This window comes from Perna viridis, chromosome 4 (genome assembly GCF_037379345.1).
Source record: "Perna viridis isolate PV_CMFRI_1.1 ecotype Kerala chromosome 4, ASM3737934v1, whole genome shotgun sequence".
NCBI lineage: Eukaryota > Metazoa > Mollusca > Bivalvia > Mytilida > Mytilidae > Perna > Perna viridis.
Genome location: NC_142448.1, coordinates 8,658,013 through 8,676,276, shown reverse-complemented (window position 1 = coordinate 8,676,276; position 18,264 = coordinate 8,658,013). Strand labels below are relative to the sequence as shown.

The window sequence follows — 18,264 nt, the reverse complement described above, 5'->3', positions numbered from 1 at the left end:
ATAACATTGCACTTATGTATTCATTGTTTGAAATATACCAGTTAAAATTACTTACAAAAGGCTTAATACTACTTGTCTACCTAGTTGTTTCTTTTTCATATGAAATTCATTTCCTCCTTTTTTGTAGCTGGAAAAATATATTCTTTGATATTGAAAGTGGTATCGACCATTACATGGTTGGATTAGGTTCATTATCCGGTCAGGATGATCAAATAAATTTTTCTAGAACCGGCCAGGAATGTGGCAACTTGAAACCAGACCATAATCATCAAATGATAGAAGGCCACCCTTATTTTGTTACTGTGAAGGTAATTCATGATTCATAAACAATAGTATGTCAACTGCGAATTGAATTAAACAATCATTACTTTTTTTGTTCACATCAACGGTTTCATGTTAGAACCAATGCCAAACGAAATATTGTTTTATATGAATAAACATATAAAGAATATAAATATACACATCTGAAATATTCATGTGCTAATCAATTTGTATCCTCAATGTAAAACTGCGGAAGATAATTAATTATCGTATAAATCATAATGCATGATTATCATATGACATTACATCAACACTAAGTCCATTTCATATACGTAACGAATGCTGTTATGTTGATTGATGTAAAACAGAGAACTTTCTACTTGTTTGAATATTACATGACAATTTTTTGTTGTGTTTAGGCATACAACATGGCCGGACTTTCCACCAGTAAATCATCCCTAGCTAACATTTACGACATTTCACCCCCTGTTGCCGGACATGTGTATGATGGGAAATCAGACGCAGTCTCGCCTCACTCTAAAGACATTGATTACCAAACAGATATGAGTCAACTATCCGTTTACTGGGAAGGATTTTATGATCCCCATTCAGTTATAAAGTGCTACCGCGTTTATATCGGAACTTGTTCTGGATGTCATGATATCATTAATGAACAAATTGTAGGTGCTCATACATATAAGTATTTCAATCCCGCAATTGCATCTCATATTGACTTTGGATATGTGAATACATTGATCTTGAAAGTCAAGCCACGACCAAAATTAAACAAAAAAAGAATTCATTATCACAGATAGGGTTGGAATGCATCAACTCATTGACTTTGATATTTCAAATGCGACCAAATGCAACTGAAGAACACACACGTGAATGCAATCGTTCTTCGTGAGTTAAGAAAGATACTTGTTAGATAGTAACCTCATATAAAAGTGTGATAAAAGCCAAGGGTTATTGTGAGCACAGATTTACAATTGATTTTCAATATATTTTTGTTCAGATTTTACCTGGTCAAATGTCGCCCTGGAGGCTGGTCGTACATATTATTCTACAGTAACAGCATGTAACACTGGAAATATGTGTACATCTGTGACATCAGACGGTGTAACCATTGACAACAGCCCCCCTGTACCAGGTGTTGTTCAAGATGGCTCTGCTGATTATGATATCGAATTTCTGTCAGTTAGGTAAATAAGCGTCTATTCAATTTTATTCAGAGTACAAGATATATTTCATAATGTGTTATATATGTGACTACCTTCGTTGTTTTGGCTAATATCATTTCATTTTTGATCAGATGTATTTTGAACTATGTTTCACAGATGTAATTTCAAACAAGCCGTATTTCATGTCTTATTTAGTTATTTATGTCTTAATATCTTTCCAGGAATTACATTTCAATTAAATGGTTTGGATTTAATGATGCACAGTCTGATATAGATTACATTGTTGTTCGGGTTGGTACGTCTCCGGGATCAGCTGATATTTACCCCCCACATATTATCAGTGAAACAGATATGGTGATTATAACAGAATTGCCAGCACCTCTACCACCTGGAAGACGTATTTATAGCACCGTCCGTGTTTACAACAAAGCAGGTACTTCTTGATTTATTGATAAAATCATCTATGCATACCATAATACAGAACACCTCAAAACAAAAACAGTAAAACTAACGAAAGTTTTTATCAAAATGTCATGTACTTGCAGCTACCAATTTTGTCTTGATTCGATGACAAAATCTATTAGAAGATTTATTTCTTATTTCGCTTTTAAAATTGAATTAAAGTTTGAATTTCTGAAAGGTAGGGATAAAGGAGGATGTTATATGAGGCAATGTAACCTGTAAGATGACGTAGTTTATTTTATTGATATATTTAAAAAAAAAAATCATAATGCCTTCTACAATTTCAAATGAATTAGGATTTATTTTTCAAACTATTATCAGTACGAAAACAAAGTATAGATATTAACTTTCTGGCAGACTGAAAGGCTATCAGTGCTTTTAAGGTCATGGGTTTAGCTTGCACTGATGAGACTAGCATTTGACCTGTAAGACAAGTTAGAAGAAGAAAAAATACATAGACTATGAAAGGGCCTTTGATCATTGTGGATCGTTACGGTATATCCATCGGTTCCATGGGAACCAATTTGTCATAGTTTTCCTTTCCTCTTTCGTCTACCCTGAACTTGACTTTTTATAAGCAATTCGGCGGGTTTTTTTCTAGAAAAGCAGAGGACACTTACCATATCGGTGCACCTGGTCCATGCTACCAGATTTTAGTGGAGTCTTAGTTGCTCCTTTAATTTTGTTACTTGATATGTGTTACTTTTGTTAATTTATGTTCTTTGTTGTGTGTGTTTGTTTTCCATGTCTTGTCTGTTCACTCGATTACTCTTTCATCGTAAAGACATGGATTTGGTGCCCCTTTTGTAGGTTTCCGTAGAGGAATCGATTCAGTGAAAATTCTAATAGATTCGAAAGATCTTCTGGAAACCCTAAATGCTAGATTATTTTCAGAATATAATAGCATGCGCGGTTGAAAAGGAAACTCAGAAACATGAGGCATCGTTGTTACTCCAAAAAAGAAAAGAAAATAAGACGATAAACCTAGATACAAAAACATAGTACTTGGAACGTAATTCCTCATTTTTTGTAAAAATATCATCTTTTAAATATACCGAAGGTGTTGTATAAATCCTGGAATTTTCTTTCTACAACATTTTGTCTAGTGGGTTGGACGTGATTTTCAGAAAGCTGTCGGCATTCTGATGGGAATAAATTGTGCTCCGCTACTCACTGACCAATCCTTCTGTCTTATGATGCTGACTAACTATCATAAGATCTGACCTATAGAAAGGAACATCGCTCGTGAACCGCGGACGTGAACAAATCGGTAGAAGAGCAGAGAACTTTTACCTTATCGGTGCACCTTTTGCGTGCTCCAAGTTTTATATGGAGTCCAGGCTGCTCAATAAATTTTATTTCATTGTGTGTGTTATTTTGGTTGTTTTATATCCTTTGTTTTGTGTGTTTTTCCAGTCTTGGAGTATAATTATTTGATTTTGAAGCTTGGTTCTCCTGATTGTTCTTTCAGTAAATATGTGTCTCTACTGTAATGCTTTTTATGTTTAAAATTAATAAACCAAAGAAAACTAAGGTAAGCTTAATGTTGTAATGTAAATTTAATTCAGTTTATGTTTTCAGAAAAGTTAACCTTCTCTTAGCTTCATATTTATGACCTCAGGTTTATACACAGAATCTACATCAAATGGATTTCTTGTTGATGTGTCACCCCCAGATGTTTTGGAGCCACCAAAGTTATCACGTGATATTGGCTCATTAACTGAGGACACATTTGTCTTGAGATCGGCAATTAGATTCCAATGGGATGTTGAAGATAAACAGTCATCTATACTCCGGCAATATATATCGTTTGTATCACACCAAAATGGAGAGTTCAATTCATCGTCAGTGATGGTAATTGTTTTCCTTAGTACATTTGCTGTAATAATGTTATACAATATAAAAATAACTAAAACGGTATTCAACTACAGCCATTCCCGTAATTGACATGAATACAAAACAAAATTATCATTGTCGTTGGTAATTTAGATAAATAATGAGACGATTCAATGGATAACACAATATGCTATATGTCAAATTATTTTAGATAAATGGAATACTCAGAGAATATACGCTGACTGATTTAGAGTTACAAGACGGAGGAACCTACTACTTCAAACTGATAGTTTGTAACGGAGCTAAGATATGTACAGAGACAGAGTCTGATGGAGTATTGATAGATACAACCCCACCTACGTCAGGTAAACTATTTAAAAACTAACAAGATCGGATAGTTGATATCACAATATACCTCTAACAACAATATAAAGGGATATATAGTGAATATTCGTTTAAATTTATATTTTCTATTACAGTGTCTTACAGCGTCTTTTTATGCCTGCTAGAGTTGAAAACTTGCATTTGTTACAAATGTAATCTGGATTAAAAGTCGTTACTTTCCAGGTTAAAAATTCTAATAGAAAAACATGCATTTTTTATCATTTTGTTTCAAGGTATGTTTGCTATTGGTACTTATCACGCTGCTGAACTCACAAGACATACAGAAGGATGGATGACTTGGTCTGACTATAGACTGAACTTATCCTGGGTTGGATTTTCTGATCTTCATACTGGTATAGACAAATACTATGTATCTGTTGGGAGTCAGTTCATGGGGAATGATTTAAACAAGGTATGATACACACATTGGTATAGAAAAATACTGTTTATCTGCTGGGACATTACGTGGAAAATGACTCTAACAGGATATGATATACACACTAGTTTAGAGAAATTCTAAGGACAATCGTGATTACTAACTCATTACACAAATATAAGACTACTACAGTACACGTTCACTCATATGCACAAATATTATTTATCACTCAAAGCACACTCACTCACATTTCCTAGGAATACGTTGACTTACCATTGCACACGTTTGATACAAAAATATAAAAAACACTTGCAGTTTCTCCTTTTGTTTATATGTTGCATGTTGGATTAAGGAGAATATGATATATAATTGAGTGAATTTTCTGGTCTGTTTATTTGTTGTTTCAGCTCATTTTTGACCTTACATTAAAGTGGGATTTTTAAGGCATTATAAAACTAATGTAATCCCATCGCAGACGTGCACCTGTCCTCACCTTGGATTTTATTACTTTTGTTGCCGGGTCTTTCAGAACTTACTTGTGGGTGTGTTTATACTTATGAAAGACGTTTTGTTAATCTCTGTTAGTATTAACTTTTTTTAAAGAGTGTACGATGGTGTATTTGTTGCTTTTTTACCATATCTGTTCCTTTTTCGATTACTTCTTGTTATCGCCGAAACGTATAACTAGAATTTTTAATACTAGTTGTTTACACATTTTATTTAAATAACACAGATTTTGCATATGTAATAAAATCATTGTTTTCTGTAAACTATCTTTCCAAGGGCAATGATATTTTAGCAGTACAGAAAACTTGCGTCACTTCCGCCCAAGTTTTAAAAATGAAATGAGACTTATTCACTTTATTGGTGACATCATAGTCGGTTTATGTAACGTTTGTCAGTTGAAATTGCCATTTTTTCAGCACGAGATATAAGACAGCAAGGATAATGGAAAAACAATATGTTGCCAAACTTAATCATCTGCTGTCATAATGGAGACCGATACTATTATAACTACCGAGAAATTTCAAAAGAATCTGAAATATGAATTATCAACAGAATAGAGACTCATTTTATCCACATGTCATTTATGGGTGTGTGTTTTTTTTCAAACGAAATGTAAATAATTCATTACTAGCTAAAGCCCTCGTATTCAATATCAAGAACTTGGCCAGTATGAAAAAGCGATGTATTAATCTGTAAATAGTTTTCAAAAATATTAAATTTGGGTTAAATACAGAAAAGCTATAATTCAGTCATGTTGTTTGTACCTGATCAAAATGTTTGATTATAAAAAATGTTTATACTAATTCATTGTAACACCTGGACTCCCTGCAGAATTCTCTCATAATGAGTCTACTGTAGAGTATGCAGACGAAGGTCCTTTACAGTATTTTGTAATTTCAACGCAGCATCTTGTTAATTACGAACATGTATTCATCACTGTATGGGCAACGAATAATGTAATTCAATATAAAAAGCATTTAACACAAAGTTTAGTGTGCATGATAATCATCTTTTTTTCTACAACATTTAAGATTTGATGAATATGTTGATAAATATAATTATCCTATCAAAAAGTACAAATAATACAAACTGATTATGCATAACACATGATCCTAAGGTGATTCTCTACTTCCGTTTTTAACGTAAATAATGACAACCATTATCAACTCTTAGATATAATAGTTGTAGGCTTTACAAGCTGATTTCAAATGTGAAATGTACTTCAGTGAATACGCATGAAAATGCTTCTTGGTCAAGATTAAGAATCAACTAAAATTAAATTATACCTTAATCTTGGTGATACATGTTCATTTGTTTACATATATCTGCAGAATTTATTTATTTTCCATCTTAAAGCCTAGCCTTTATAATTCATTACTTATGAATGTACATTTGTAAACACTTTGCAATATACTCTTGTAAAAGTTATATGAAAAATGACAAAACTATATTATAAATCTCTCTTTGTAGAAAATGTTTTTTCAAAGAGGTAAATATTCAATTAAACAATACAACCTTTCCTGTAAGTTATAAACTTAAGTATAAACGCTTACAAAAACACTAATATGTAATATACTCCTTTCTAGGTCGGCCTGAGAAGCCACATGATTCATTATCAGTTCCGGTTAATATCGGGAGGATATTTGGATCTGGTCAGAAGATGTGATGCTCTATATTGTTTAGGACATTGTGTTTGTTCTCCAAAAGGCCAACGTTGTCATATAAATGGACAGACCTGTACGGATGTAACTGTAGGTCAGTCTTGTCAGTGATTGTAAATTTATGACTAAGTACCTGTGTTTTATATAAAAATAATAATAAAAGATAGAAGACTTTCTAAGTATGTCGATTTGATGTGTAGTACAATTGGTTTTAAAATGACGTCATGTCAACTTTTCTTTGTGATAAATATCTTAAGATTTGATTATGCTGTTTTAGAATTGAAAAGGGACCAAGAGAATCAGGATTCGATTAGAAAGCGAAGATTATAATCCAAGTGTAAAGAGAAAACAGGCACACACAAATAAAATAAAAAAATAATAAATAAGTAAAAAAAGTCGTACACAGAAACTATCACAAATGAGCAACCCGGAATGGAGATTGAAACAATGTCAGCTTTTCGTATAAAGATTTAACGTTAACGTCATCTACCGTGTGATTTATGTTTCCCACGCAATATTCCATCACCGTACTAACGTATTCCGAGAGAAGATAACTTTTTCCAAAAACCATTACCCATCCATAAAACTTTAACTTGAAAAATAATATCACTTTTATGATATTTATAATTTTTATGTACGTCATGACATGTACATAATGTCGTTAAGTTAGATTTGCTTATTTATTGTAGAAGAGAACACAAAGATAACTGTCGATGACATTCCAGATCTGTCTGGATCACCTCAGTCTGACGTAAAGTTTACACCTAGCAATTCTTTACTAGCAGCAAAATGGAAGATCACAAAACAACAGGGCGTATCCCCTCAATGGTATTTGATTTTTTTTCATTTTAGGGAATAAAAGGATAAACTGCAACAAGTACTTTTGCTTTTCAGTTTTTTAAATCATTAAATGAATGATAAAAACACTTTAGACAATAATCAAATGGAGAAGTCAGTTGAAAATTCTTTATCAAAATGGCAATATCAGGTTTAAGGCCAGAAACCAGAAACCAGAAACCACAGTATTGGTTCTGTCTTCGTTCAGGCATTTCCGATAGAAATGGTATGTTAAACAGGATTCTATAGCCCACTAAACCTCCTGCTTCCTTTTTCCTCGGTATATTTAAGGTATGAATGGAGTGTTGGTCTGTCTTCTCAAGATTCTCCAGAAGGTGTTATTGATACATCAACAGACCCACTATGGAGACATTCTGGACAGAAAGAAGAAGCAATATTTTGTTTAAAGCCAGGTTGGATTTACGTTTTAGACTCGAAAGAAAAGCTTTGTAGTGTATAAAACAAATTAGGACCATACAAGATTTTCCTAGTAATAAATCAATTCATATAAAAAAAACAATGACTTTTATCAATCATTCATTGGCAAAGATGATATACGAAAAACTCAAACCTATAACCTTCGTTGCTGCTATGGTTTGGTCACAGTGAACTATTAAACGATATGTTGGTCGAAACTTTGTGATTATTACTGTTTTATCAACTCTTTGCTTGCAGGACAAGAATTAAAAGAACTATATAAATACTCCGTCTTTGTCAGAGTTTGGTATAGTGGTAATAAGTTTGCTGTATTTAAATCCAATGGCATCACAGTTCAATCTCGCTCTATACTTGTGAATGACCAACGTGGAACTGCAGTAGGTCAAATTTTTTTTTTACAATTTTCATGTTCGTTGCAATTGCTTTGTAATAAGAAAACATATTTAGCAACGTAAAATCACTAGACATTTTACTAAATTTAATATGGATTATGCTCCAATAAAGTAATGTTGATACAGAAATTTTATGGTCGTCGTCATGAACTCGTGGATCGTTACGGTGTATCCATCTGTACCATGCGAATCGATTTGTTCATAATGTCATACTTTTTATTTCCTCTTTTGTTTACCCCAGAATTGACATTTTTAAGCAACTATGTGAGTGTTTCTGGAAAAGCAGAGGACGCTTACCCTACCGGTGTAGCACGTCCATGTTCTAACTTTTGGTTGAGTCCGAGTTCCTGATTTGCTTTTGTTTCTAGGTATTTGTCATTTTGGTTACTTCATGTTCTTTGTGGGATCTTTTTCCTCAGATAACCTTCTTTTAATTTTTTGCTCGATCCTTGGTTCTCTTGATTACTCTTTGTATCAGTTAGGATTCATAAAAAAATACTTATCAAAATACATTAATTTTTAGAAATTGATATTGGAGCCATTCTTCTAATTTTTGTTAGTGGGGTTCCAGATTGGTCTTTTACTTTGTTTCTATGAACATGTTATGTTGATTATTTCATGTGAGTTCTTTGTTATGTGTGTGTATTTTTATTGGATTATGTTATTTTTGATTACCCTTCAAAACATATTTTCTTTTATTTATCTTTTAAATGAAGGTCAAATTACTAGGATCTTACAACAATCTTATTAATCTGTTGAAAATACGTTTACTTCTTGAACTAAATATTGTCAGATGATTTTTGCATAAAGGTCTCAGAAAAGATTCGAAACTTCTGGAAGGCTGATGTTGATTTCATCGAACAAGGATCTTTATACACAGTTGATTGGAAGAATGTGTTCGTGTCATCACCGGGAAGTATAAAAATGTTTAACGTGTACCTAAGTACTTATCCCGAAGGTAACTAGTTTTTTAAGAAATGTCATTTGAAGTCTCAGAAATAATGAAACAAAAGTTAAAGTTAAAACTTGTCCAATGCCTTAGATAAATACTGAAAATGAGTTTATGCTACGACTGTGTTCTGCACAGTTTAATGTCAAGATGAAGCCTTAGGTTTGCATAAACCCCACTACAGTTATATTTACTGCAAGATAAACGCAAAGAATGACTTCATTGCTATTTAGAGTTTTTTGTTAATTATTTTTTGTAATTATTATGGAACAAATAAAATACACAGGTTCGTCTTATATATATATATACAGTATTGGATTACTGGAAATAATATTTATTCTCTTATCAAGACAAACTATTTGCATCATCTTAGGAATGTATCATTGATATCATGCATACTTGTTTAGTATAATATACTTTATAAAGGTACAGATTTACACACCGTAAATGTAAACATAGACCCTACAATAACAGCTTTAAACATCAGCCGCCTTGCCATGAGCCCTAGTGTGCGTTACGATAGTAACGTTGTTGCTAAAACACACTCGGGACTCCAGACAACAGCGTCTTCTGATGGTGTAATGGTAGATGCTTATAAGCCTATATATGGTTCAGTTTATGATGGAATCGGTAAGATAAATAGGTTAAAGATAAGCATTATAGCTTTTGAATGATATAATAAATCATAAGAAAATATGAAATAATGAAAATTAGAATGAAGGTAAAAAAATAAAGAAACGTTAACATTTTTTATTGTTTTGAAAATGTCGGAAAATGTAATTTTAAACTGTCAAAGCAATAATTTTAGTGTAAGTTATCAATTGTATTAATTGTATGAGTGATTCATATTGTACGCGAACTGAACTATAAGTAATAATTATTTTTCATCAAAACAACAGGTTTAAATGACATGGATTACCAAAATAGATCAGATATAACCGCATCTCGGTGGCACGGGTTTACGGACATGGAGTCTGGCATCGTAAAATACTCATGGTGCATGGGTACTGATAAGACAGGCGACACATGTGACATTATTTCCTGGAAAAATAATGGAATGCAGACATCTGTTTCGTTCAATTTACACACGCCACTAAAAAACGGTCAGTACATTTATGTGAAACAAACAAATTTATTATTTATCAAAATTGGAAATTTCTATCATCTTAAGGGATCTTAATGAAAATAAAGGCATATCAAAATTGCTGCAAAGTATAGTAATATTTTACCAATTAGTATTGAAGGCATAATATTATTGATAGACTGAAGATTGTAAATGGAGTAATACTTTTTTTAATATACAGGAGCAACCGCATACAGCAAAATCAAAGCAACTGATAGTGTCGGTCACGTATCAGATGTCATGACATCAAATAGAGTTAAGGTAGACACAACAGCTCCAATACCCGTCAACTTTGTACATAAGGACCACAATTATGTAAACAATCCATCCTTTGAAGATACTCACGGATGTTTCATGAACATAACAGAAATTTCATCAACAAACATCTGTGGATTCGACAATTGTTATCATCCTGTTTCATGGTCGGTAGAGGGATGTGCTATCATTATCCGTTCTGACGTCAATGCAGCATATGAAGGACGGTCCTTTATATTTCTAAAAGGCGTGATTCAACAGAATGTTACACAACTGAATATCGGATCTATTTATAGACTTTCGTTCGTGACAGCACACCTACCAATACAAGAAGCTATGATCTCTAATGTAGAAGGATCAGTCAGCTTTGGTCAACAGGAACACGTGTTTCAAATGTACACCAAGTCAAACCAGTCTGGTATAATGTGGCATCGTCACGTGTTTTACACAAAATTAGAACATGATATTTCATTGATCAAATTTAGTAGTTTAGATAATCACGTGGGTTTTCTGGTTGATGACATCCGAATCGAAGAAGTTGAAGGAAAGACTGGTAATGATACAGCTATACAAGTCCATACAGTAGAACTACACCGATGGTCTTCTATTCACGCATCCTGGCATTTTGTGGATCCCGAGAGTTCAATTAAGGAATATTTATGGGCCGTTGGTAAGCTAAGACATTTCCTCCTGTAAAATGTATTATAAATCGGAATGGTTGAAGACATGCGAGTGTTGGACGTCTTTATTAAAGTTAACATGTTGATTATATGGTATTGACATTCAGAAGACAGGTTATACAATCATCAATCTGATCTGTATTGTATTGGTGATATGAAGTTTGCCTTGTCATATGAATCAAAAGAAGAACAAAATATTATGTGAATTCTCTCCTACAGAAACACCTTTTTATTCGATATTTTGTTTCCGGTGGTTTATTGCAGGCAGTATTTTTATTGTCTACTAAAACAGAAACCTATTGAATTCGAAATATAAACAAATATTAACAAAAAAAACTACCATATTCTTTTTTGTCTACTTAGGAAACACAGAGGGAAGTGCTGAATTACAGGATTTTAAGAGTGTTGGCGTTAATACATTTGCCTACAATTATAACTTGACATTAGTCCATTCTTCACAAGTATACGTAACAGTAGTAGCTATCAACGGTGCTGGTCTGAGAAATGTAGCATACTCAACAGCGATAGACATAGACAAAACACCACCAGTACTAGAGGAAGTTCATGATGGAACAGGTATGTTGTACTAAATGGTCATTTCTTCCGAACCAGCAAATAACTATTCAAACACACAATATAATTATAAGAATATAAAAATGATCGTAATGTTGTGACATGTGATTTGATGTAATGTAGATGGTTTGAATAGAGGGAATACGTAATGGAAGAGAATTTAATAATGGAGGATAGTTTAAATACTAAATATGTCTCTGTTATACTTTTGATCCAAATTGCATTTAAATTTCAGTAGTTATATATGCATGTAACATAGTAAATGTAATAATTTGGACACATAAATATTTAACACCAACCTAAAAAAACAAGAACATGATTGGCTTACGATTATTTCGAGAAAAAAAACTTCTTCCATGTGACTGATGGGAATATGTCTTATATTATCAGGTGTCGATATAGATGGTCAGACTAGTAACACTATAGCTGTTAACTGGAAACTGTTGGATCCAGAATCAGGAATAAGCTTCTGTGAATGGTCAATAGGTAAGTGAAACTGTAGGCAGTATTAGTTAGAACGATTTTCTTGCAATAATGACATTATTTTGTCATCAATCTACTTAACAAGAAATACCAAAGATTGACGAAAAACTATTTGAGTATTCATACTGACTAGTTTGACGAATACTCACTTGTAGAACTCCTTGTTATTTAAATCTGAAGCTGCTACCTGTTTTATGCTTATTTTCCTAGGTAATGTGAGGTAAAACTTGCTACTAAAATTTTTTTCATTTTTATTTTGTAGGCAATATAGAAAAACGGGATTTAGAATAGTACTCTAAAATCTTTACTTTAATTTTAAACACTGCAAAGAAGTCTTATACATCATTATAAAATGAAGCCTAAATTAATGCTGATTCCTTCCTTTATACAATTGGAATAGTCCTACTAAGATGTCCTTTTAATGAAAGGTGTATAGTTCTTATTATAAGTAAATTTCAAGTGTCAAGTTGTGAAGTTGTAAATTATCTTATTATGGATTAACTACACTGGTTTGTATAGTTCGGGATAAAGTGTCTTAATTATTATGATTTTCATTATACTTTAGGATTTAGTGTGATTAAAAATATGATTTGAGATTATAAATAAATTGATATGAACATAATAATTACTATGCTTTACAGCTCTTAAATGAAGGCTTCGTGTGAAAGATTCTTATTGGAATTATACTTTTATATCGATTATGTGCATAAAATTTCATCAGAACTATGTATACATGCATAATTATTAATACAGGAAAAATGCAAGAATATATAAGAATTTGAAACAGTTAAGTAGATACGTTGAAGGACACTATCTGATGTATATATTTTGTATGTAATGCCAGTATTCAATGGGTCCAGAGACAGGATGCTTTAAATTGTATCATTAAGTTAATGTTCATTTTAAGAAAACAGTGTTAATTGCCTTTCTTTAACTTGCCATTTCATACTTGAAATCGACTATGATACTTGTAAGTGTAAAATATATTTTCTATGTAAGACTTGTACAAAAATGACTATAGACATTGTCAACTACAATTAAATTAATAATATCTAAATAGGAATAATTGAAAAGTTCAAAAAGCATACAAAACTCTACAAATGTGATTAATATACATGAGCTGAGGTTATTCCATATGATAGGGTAGTGACTGCTTACTTTACATTTGCCCAAGTAAATTTTCTTGGGTGAGTGGCTACCTACTCACCGACTCTTACAATATCAACTGGGCAGTTACAGTGCACTAACAGTTGGTCAACTCTTTGTATTGTTTAGCATATTGGCAACGAGAGAGTGTCATGGTTGTAGAAAAATTGCTGTCATAGAAAAAAGATTTAGAATAGAGAGTTTGCCTACATCGAATCATATCTACTGTTCGCTTAACTATACATGTTTTCATCATGTTTAAGGTACATTGTTATTTAATCTTAACGTCAACAAAATGCAGTACTAATTTGTAAAAAGTCACTGGTTAGTCTCCAAAGGTAAGTTTTATTCCTTTATGATTGTTGAGGTCATGTTCAGATTTGTAAAAAATAGAATCAAAAGAAATAACTTGGAAAGGGAAGGACGAATTTCAAACTTATTCAATAATTTAATCTATATCATAAATCCTCTTCAGGTCTACAACCACTTGGTAATGAGCTTCAATCTTTCACACAGACCACTGATCTCAGTTCTGCATCTGCTGTCTTAGACAAAGCATCTGTTTCACAGAAAACTATATATTCTACCGTTATATGTCATAACAAAGGAGGATTATACACAACAGCGTCATCAGACGGCGTAACTGTATCAGAAAAACCGCCATCTAGTGACAATGCTGAGATAACTATAATTCCGTTTCCTGTGACGGAATACAATCCGGAAGATTTTGAACAAGGAAATGCCGCCACAATTCGAATGAAATGGACGGGTTTTACCGACCAATATGGAATAATGTCATTTGTGGTAAATGGTCTTGATCTGCATATCTATTTGGTCGCAAGGTCATCTTTATTGAATTATTCCAATTACATTAACTATACTGTCGTTAAAAATGAGTCATTCACCAAATGGCAAACATCGAACAATTAAACTTTTACAGGTCATTGCACTGTCTTCAATAATTGGCAAACCGCACACAACAAAGCAAGCTGTAAACAGCCCTTAAACAAATGATGTGAAACTATTCATAAAAGACGAAAATCAACCTGTAGAAAGTTATTGTTTGTTGCTTAGGCTTTTTGTGGATGATGGTCTCATTGGCAATTATACCACATCTCCTATCAATACAAATTTACACAAAAAGACGTTAAAAGGGAAACAATGAACATAAAAGACTAGACTAGCTATTTTCACATTTCAAGATGACATGCAACATTGAAAGTGCATAAATATATCATACTACGTGGACAGAGATAACGCCCATGCACCCTCATGCATCGACATTAAAATAACTTGTATGTACCCATATACCTCCCATTTATGAATCAATTCGAAAAAAAAAAAAAATAAACTGAAACATTGTTGAATTATCTGGCAACTTTTATACCTTGTCGAGGTAAAACTATTTAATTTTTTTTTATTCTTCAAACGAGTTTATTATACTGAACGACATAAATCAACACATACAGGATTCAACTTGTAGCCCAATGTCTAAGATATCTATCATGAGAAATACTAAATGTCATAAAATAATATAGCAATGAATTCATTACCGTTTTTACCAATGTAGTCTGTGTTGCATTTGAAGGTTAAATTAGATGGCAGAGACGTTCATTTGAGGAATACCATCTTAAATATAAATAAAGGTGTTACATACATGTCCTTCCACGGATTAGCGCTGAAAAATGATGTTTATACAGCGAGTGTTGCTGCAACCAATTCTATGTACATCAGAAGTAGCCAAGTCTATACTAATATTACTGTTAACCAATCTTCACCTTCAGTTAAAGGTTAGTAGAAATGATATATTCAAAGATCAGTAATACATGAATATGTATGGTGTGAATAAAAATCAAGTACAGGTAATCATTTGGGCATTGGTCGCCGCTACCATTCGATACTCCATATTTATTTCTTCTAGATTTTGTTTCATATTCTGTATTCAAAGTTCATTCGGTACTAACTATCATGATAATTTCCATTTTCAATAATCGAACCTCTCATTCAAAATCTTGTAACTGTTCCCGATAGTATTGCTAAGGAAGAATAGACTTTTGGCAAAGATATATTTCCCTTATAAATTATAATGAAAAGCTCAATAAGGCCATTCGGAAATCTTGTTTTCCTTTCATAAAGTTTTTTTGATGTACAAGGCCTAGATTTGTATGCAAATGTACCACCCTTACATTCACTATACAGCGAGCATTTCGTTGTTGATATGATAAAACAAAATCTAGTCAGAGGGTATGGGCAATGATTAACGGAGATGGCATGATGATTACCTCATATAAGAGCTAGTCTGTGTTTGACTTGTTTATTCCAGTTATAAAGTTTACTGACATAAATCATTATTAATTTCTTAATTCTTTTCTAACGTTTATAATTTCTTTTAATTAAAGTGTGTTGTTACGAAGGTATTTCTTGAATGTATTTGTTCTCGTTTTATGTCAGTCTTAATAAAATGTAATTCTTCAGAAGGGTCATCGATGAAAATTGCAAGAACAGGTGATGTCGTAAATGTTGACTGGCAGGACTGTTTTATACACACTGGACGTTTGGTTTATGAAGTATCGGTAGGAACATTTCTGGGCGGAGCTGATGTCATACAGTGGCAGGAAACAACCAACCATTTTATTGATGTAACAGTAACTGAAAAACTGAAGACAAAATCTACTCTGAAATTTTATATCTATATAAGAGCTATCAGTGACAGTGGTTTGTTTTCTACTATGAATGATGACGTGTCTCTATAAACAAAATAAACTGCCCTCTCTGTGTGCGTGAAACTATATTTGTGACGCAAAAATTCAAAAGGACACAAGTCATTGTTAAAATGGACAACTTGAAAAATAACTTTTGTTGATTGTTGATTTTGATTATCCTTGGTTTGGATTAAGGTATGTTTTGTGTGAAAATGACTCTTTTATACTTAAATTCTGATTTATATCGTTAATAGTTCATACTTTGTTTACGACGCAGTCGGTATAGTTTCGCTTTTTTTAAACCTTTTGGCCTTAAAGACGCTCTTCCATGAAAACGCAGGTCACCTGATAGCAATTCCGTTTCCCAATTGGCCACATACTGATGACTTAGTGCCGTTCGAAAAAAAAAAAAAAAAAAAAAACTGCGTGCCATGTGTTATTTCCTGAATGAAATGTAGAAAATTACAAGTACAAAGAACAAACTTAACTGTGTCAGCTATCTTTTAAACGAGGTGCTTGGTTTTACTTTCTTTTTTATACATTTCAACCTTTAGTGACACATGTTGTCATGGTGTGCTGTCTTAAATTGTTTCTTATGTACATTATTGTACCTAACTTTTATTTTAAGTTTTTACAATTAATTTGAGTATTTTTTTTAATTACCTCTCGAAACGAAGTGGTGTGTTTTTATGTGATTCCGTCCGAAAATATGCGTGTCCGTCCGCCAATCTGTCCGTCCACCGACGGTTTCCAGATGATAACTAGAGAACGGATCAATGATTTTTAAAAGCTTTCAACGTATTAAAGTACCATTATATACAGGCTCATTTCAATTTTCAAAATGTAGTTTTCATGTTAGGCCATTTCGAACATTTTGCCATCCCTCCTTTTGCACCATAACATCGCGAGATATCAATATATTAATGCCCTATTTTTACTCTGTGATATGAACTATTCCGTCCATTTTGTGCACTTGTTGTTCAAAGAGTGATATTACATAATTTGTCAATTGAATTTATTTCTTCATACTTTGTGACAATGATTGATAGTGTTTGTTCTGTATTCTTTGTCGACCTAGTTTGACCAACTTACACTATAAGTGTTTGTTTGTATAACTATGCGTTTTCTACTCCCGAATAAATAAAATAGGGTTGTGTACCTTGGGTAAGTAAATTAGATATTTTAATGATATATATTATTTTGTTCAATGACTTTTTCATTACTTATATTTCTACTATTATAATCTACTTTAAATGTGTTTTATTGTTATTCCGTTATTTTAAACTTTTTTTTAAAAAGAATTTTGGAAAGAAAATGTTTTTGTATGATTTTCTCAAAAGCCTCTTACTATCCAGTTTGTACCTTCATTCAACAGTTTAAAATTTCAACACGACTGCTCCATTTTTTTGCATATATTTTGAGGGGTTAATATAAATGCGATTTAGAACAACAACAGGGAAAACATTTGCTAGATTCGATGAATAAATATAAATCGAATCATAGCTTTTTTAATATAGGAGTGGTCAAACAGTCAACAATATAGCGTCCATGTCTTTACGAAAATGACGTTATCAGTCATACACCTATTTCCTTGCCGAACAATTCGAACATAAGACATATCAAACCATGACAATTCGGAGGGTGTATTAGGACTATTCATATTGTACACATGAGGCTTTTAAAGTTATCATGAATATAACAAGGCTGATAAAAAGGAAGATGGAATGAATTTATGTTTCTTCGTATCTGCGAACGTATCAGGTTTCAATTGTATACTATTATGCTCGTATTAGACGAAAACTGGCATAAGACATATACTGGAATTTCATATTTTAATTCAGTAATGGTCTAAGACTCATTCTGTGCAACCATAAATCTTGAACTTAAAATGGAATTGTCACATGCTTGTGAATATCAGAGTAAGACCGCTTTATACGTATTGCAATAGGTCACACGTCAGAGCTTAAATCGAAATCAATATAATCGAATGGATTTGGTGAATATGTCAGAGTTAACAA

General features: G+C 32.5%; 1 protein-coding gene across 1 annotated transcript in view; it reads left to right on the top strand.

The window, feature by feature from the left end:
* The window catches only part of LOC148618741 (uncharacterized), a 47,695-nt gene extending 30,152 nt beyond the window's left edge, over positions 1 to 17,543 (top strand). The window contains 21 exon segments of the mRNA XM_088577922.1: positions 128 to 308; positions 681 to 954; positions 1,274 to 1,463; positions 1,664 to 1,875; positions 3,526 to 3,758; positions 3,952 to 4,105; positions 4,358 to 4,538; positions 5,822 to 5,963; positions 6,594 to 6,762; positions 7,358 to 7,496; positions 7,797 to 7,918; positions 8,181 to 8,320; positions 9,146 to 9,293; positions 9,711 to 9,914; positions 10,184 to 10,387; positions 10,589 to 11,332; positions 11,706 to 11,918; positions 12,306 to 12,401; positions 14,020 to 14,348; positions 15,133 to 15,334; positions 16,020 to 17,543. Coding sequence (XP_088434048.1) covers positions 128 to 308; positions 681 to 954; positions 1,274 to 1,463; positions 1,664 to 1,875; positions 3,526 to 3,758; positions 3,952 to 4,105; positions 4,358 to 4,538; positions 5,822 to 5,963; positions 6,594 to 6,762; positions 7,358 to 7,496; positions 7,797 to 7,918; positions 8,181 to 8,320; positions 9,146 to 9,293; positions 9,711 to 9,914; positions 10,184 to 10,387; positions 10,589 to 11,332; positions 11,706 to 11,918; positions 12,306 to 12,401; positions 14,020 to 14,348; positions 15,133 to 15,334; positions 16,020 to 16,297 — 4,555 coding nt within the window. The 3' untranslated portion in view covers positions 16,298 to 17,543.
* Positions 17,544 to 18,264: the final 721 nt, after the last annotated feature.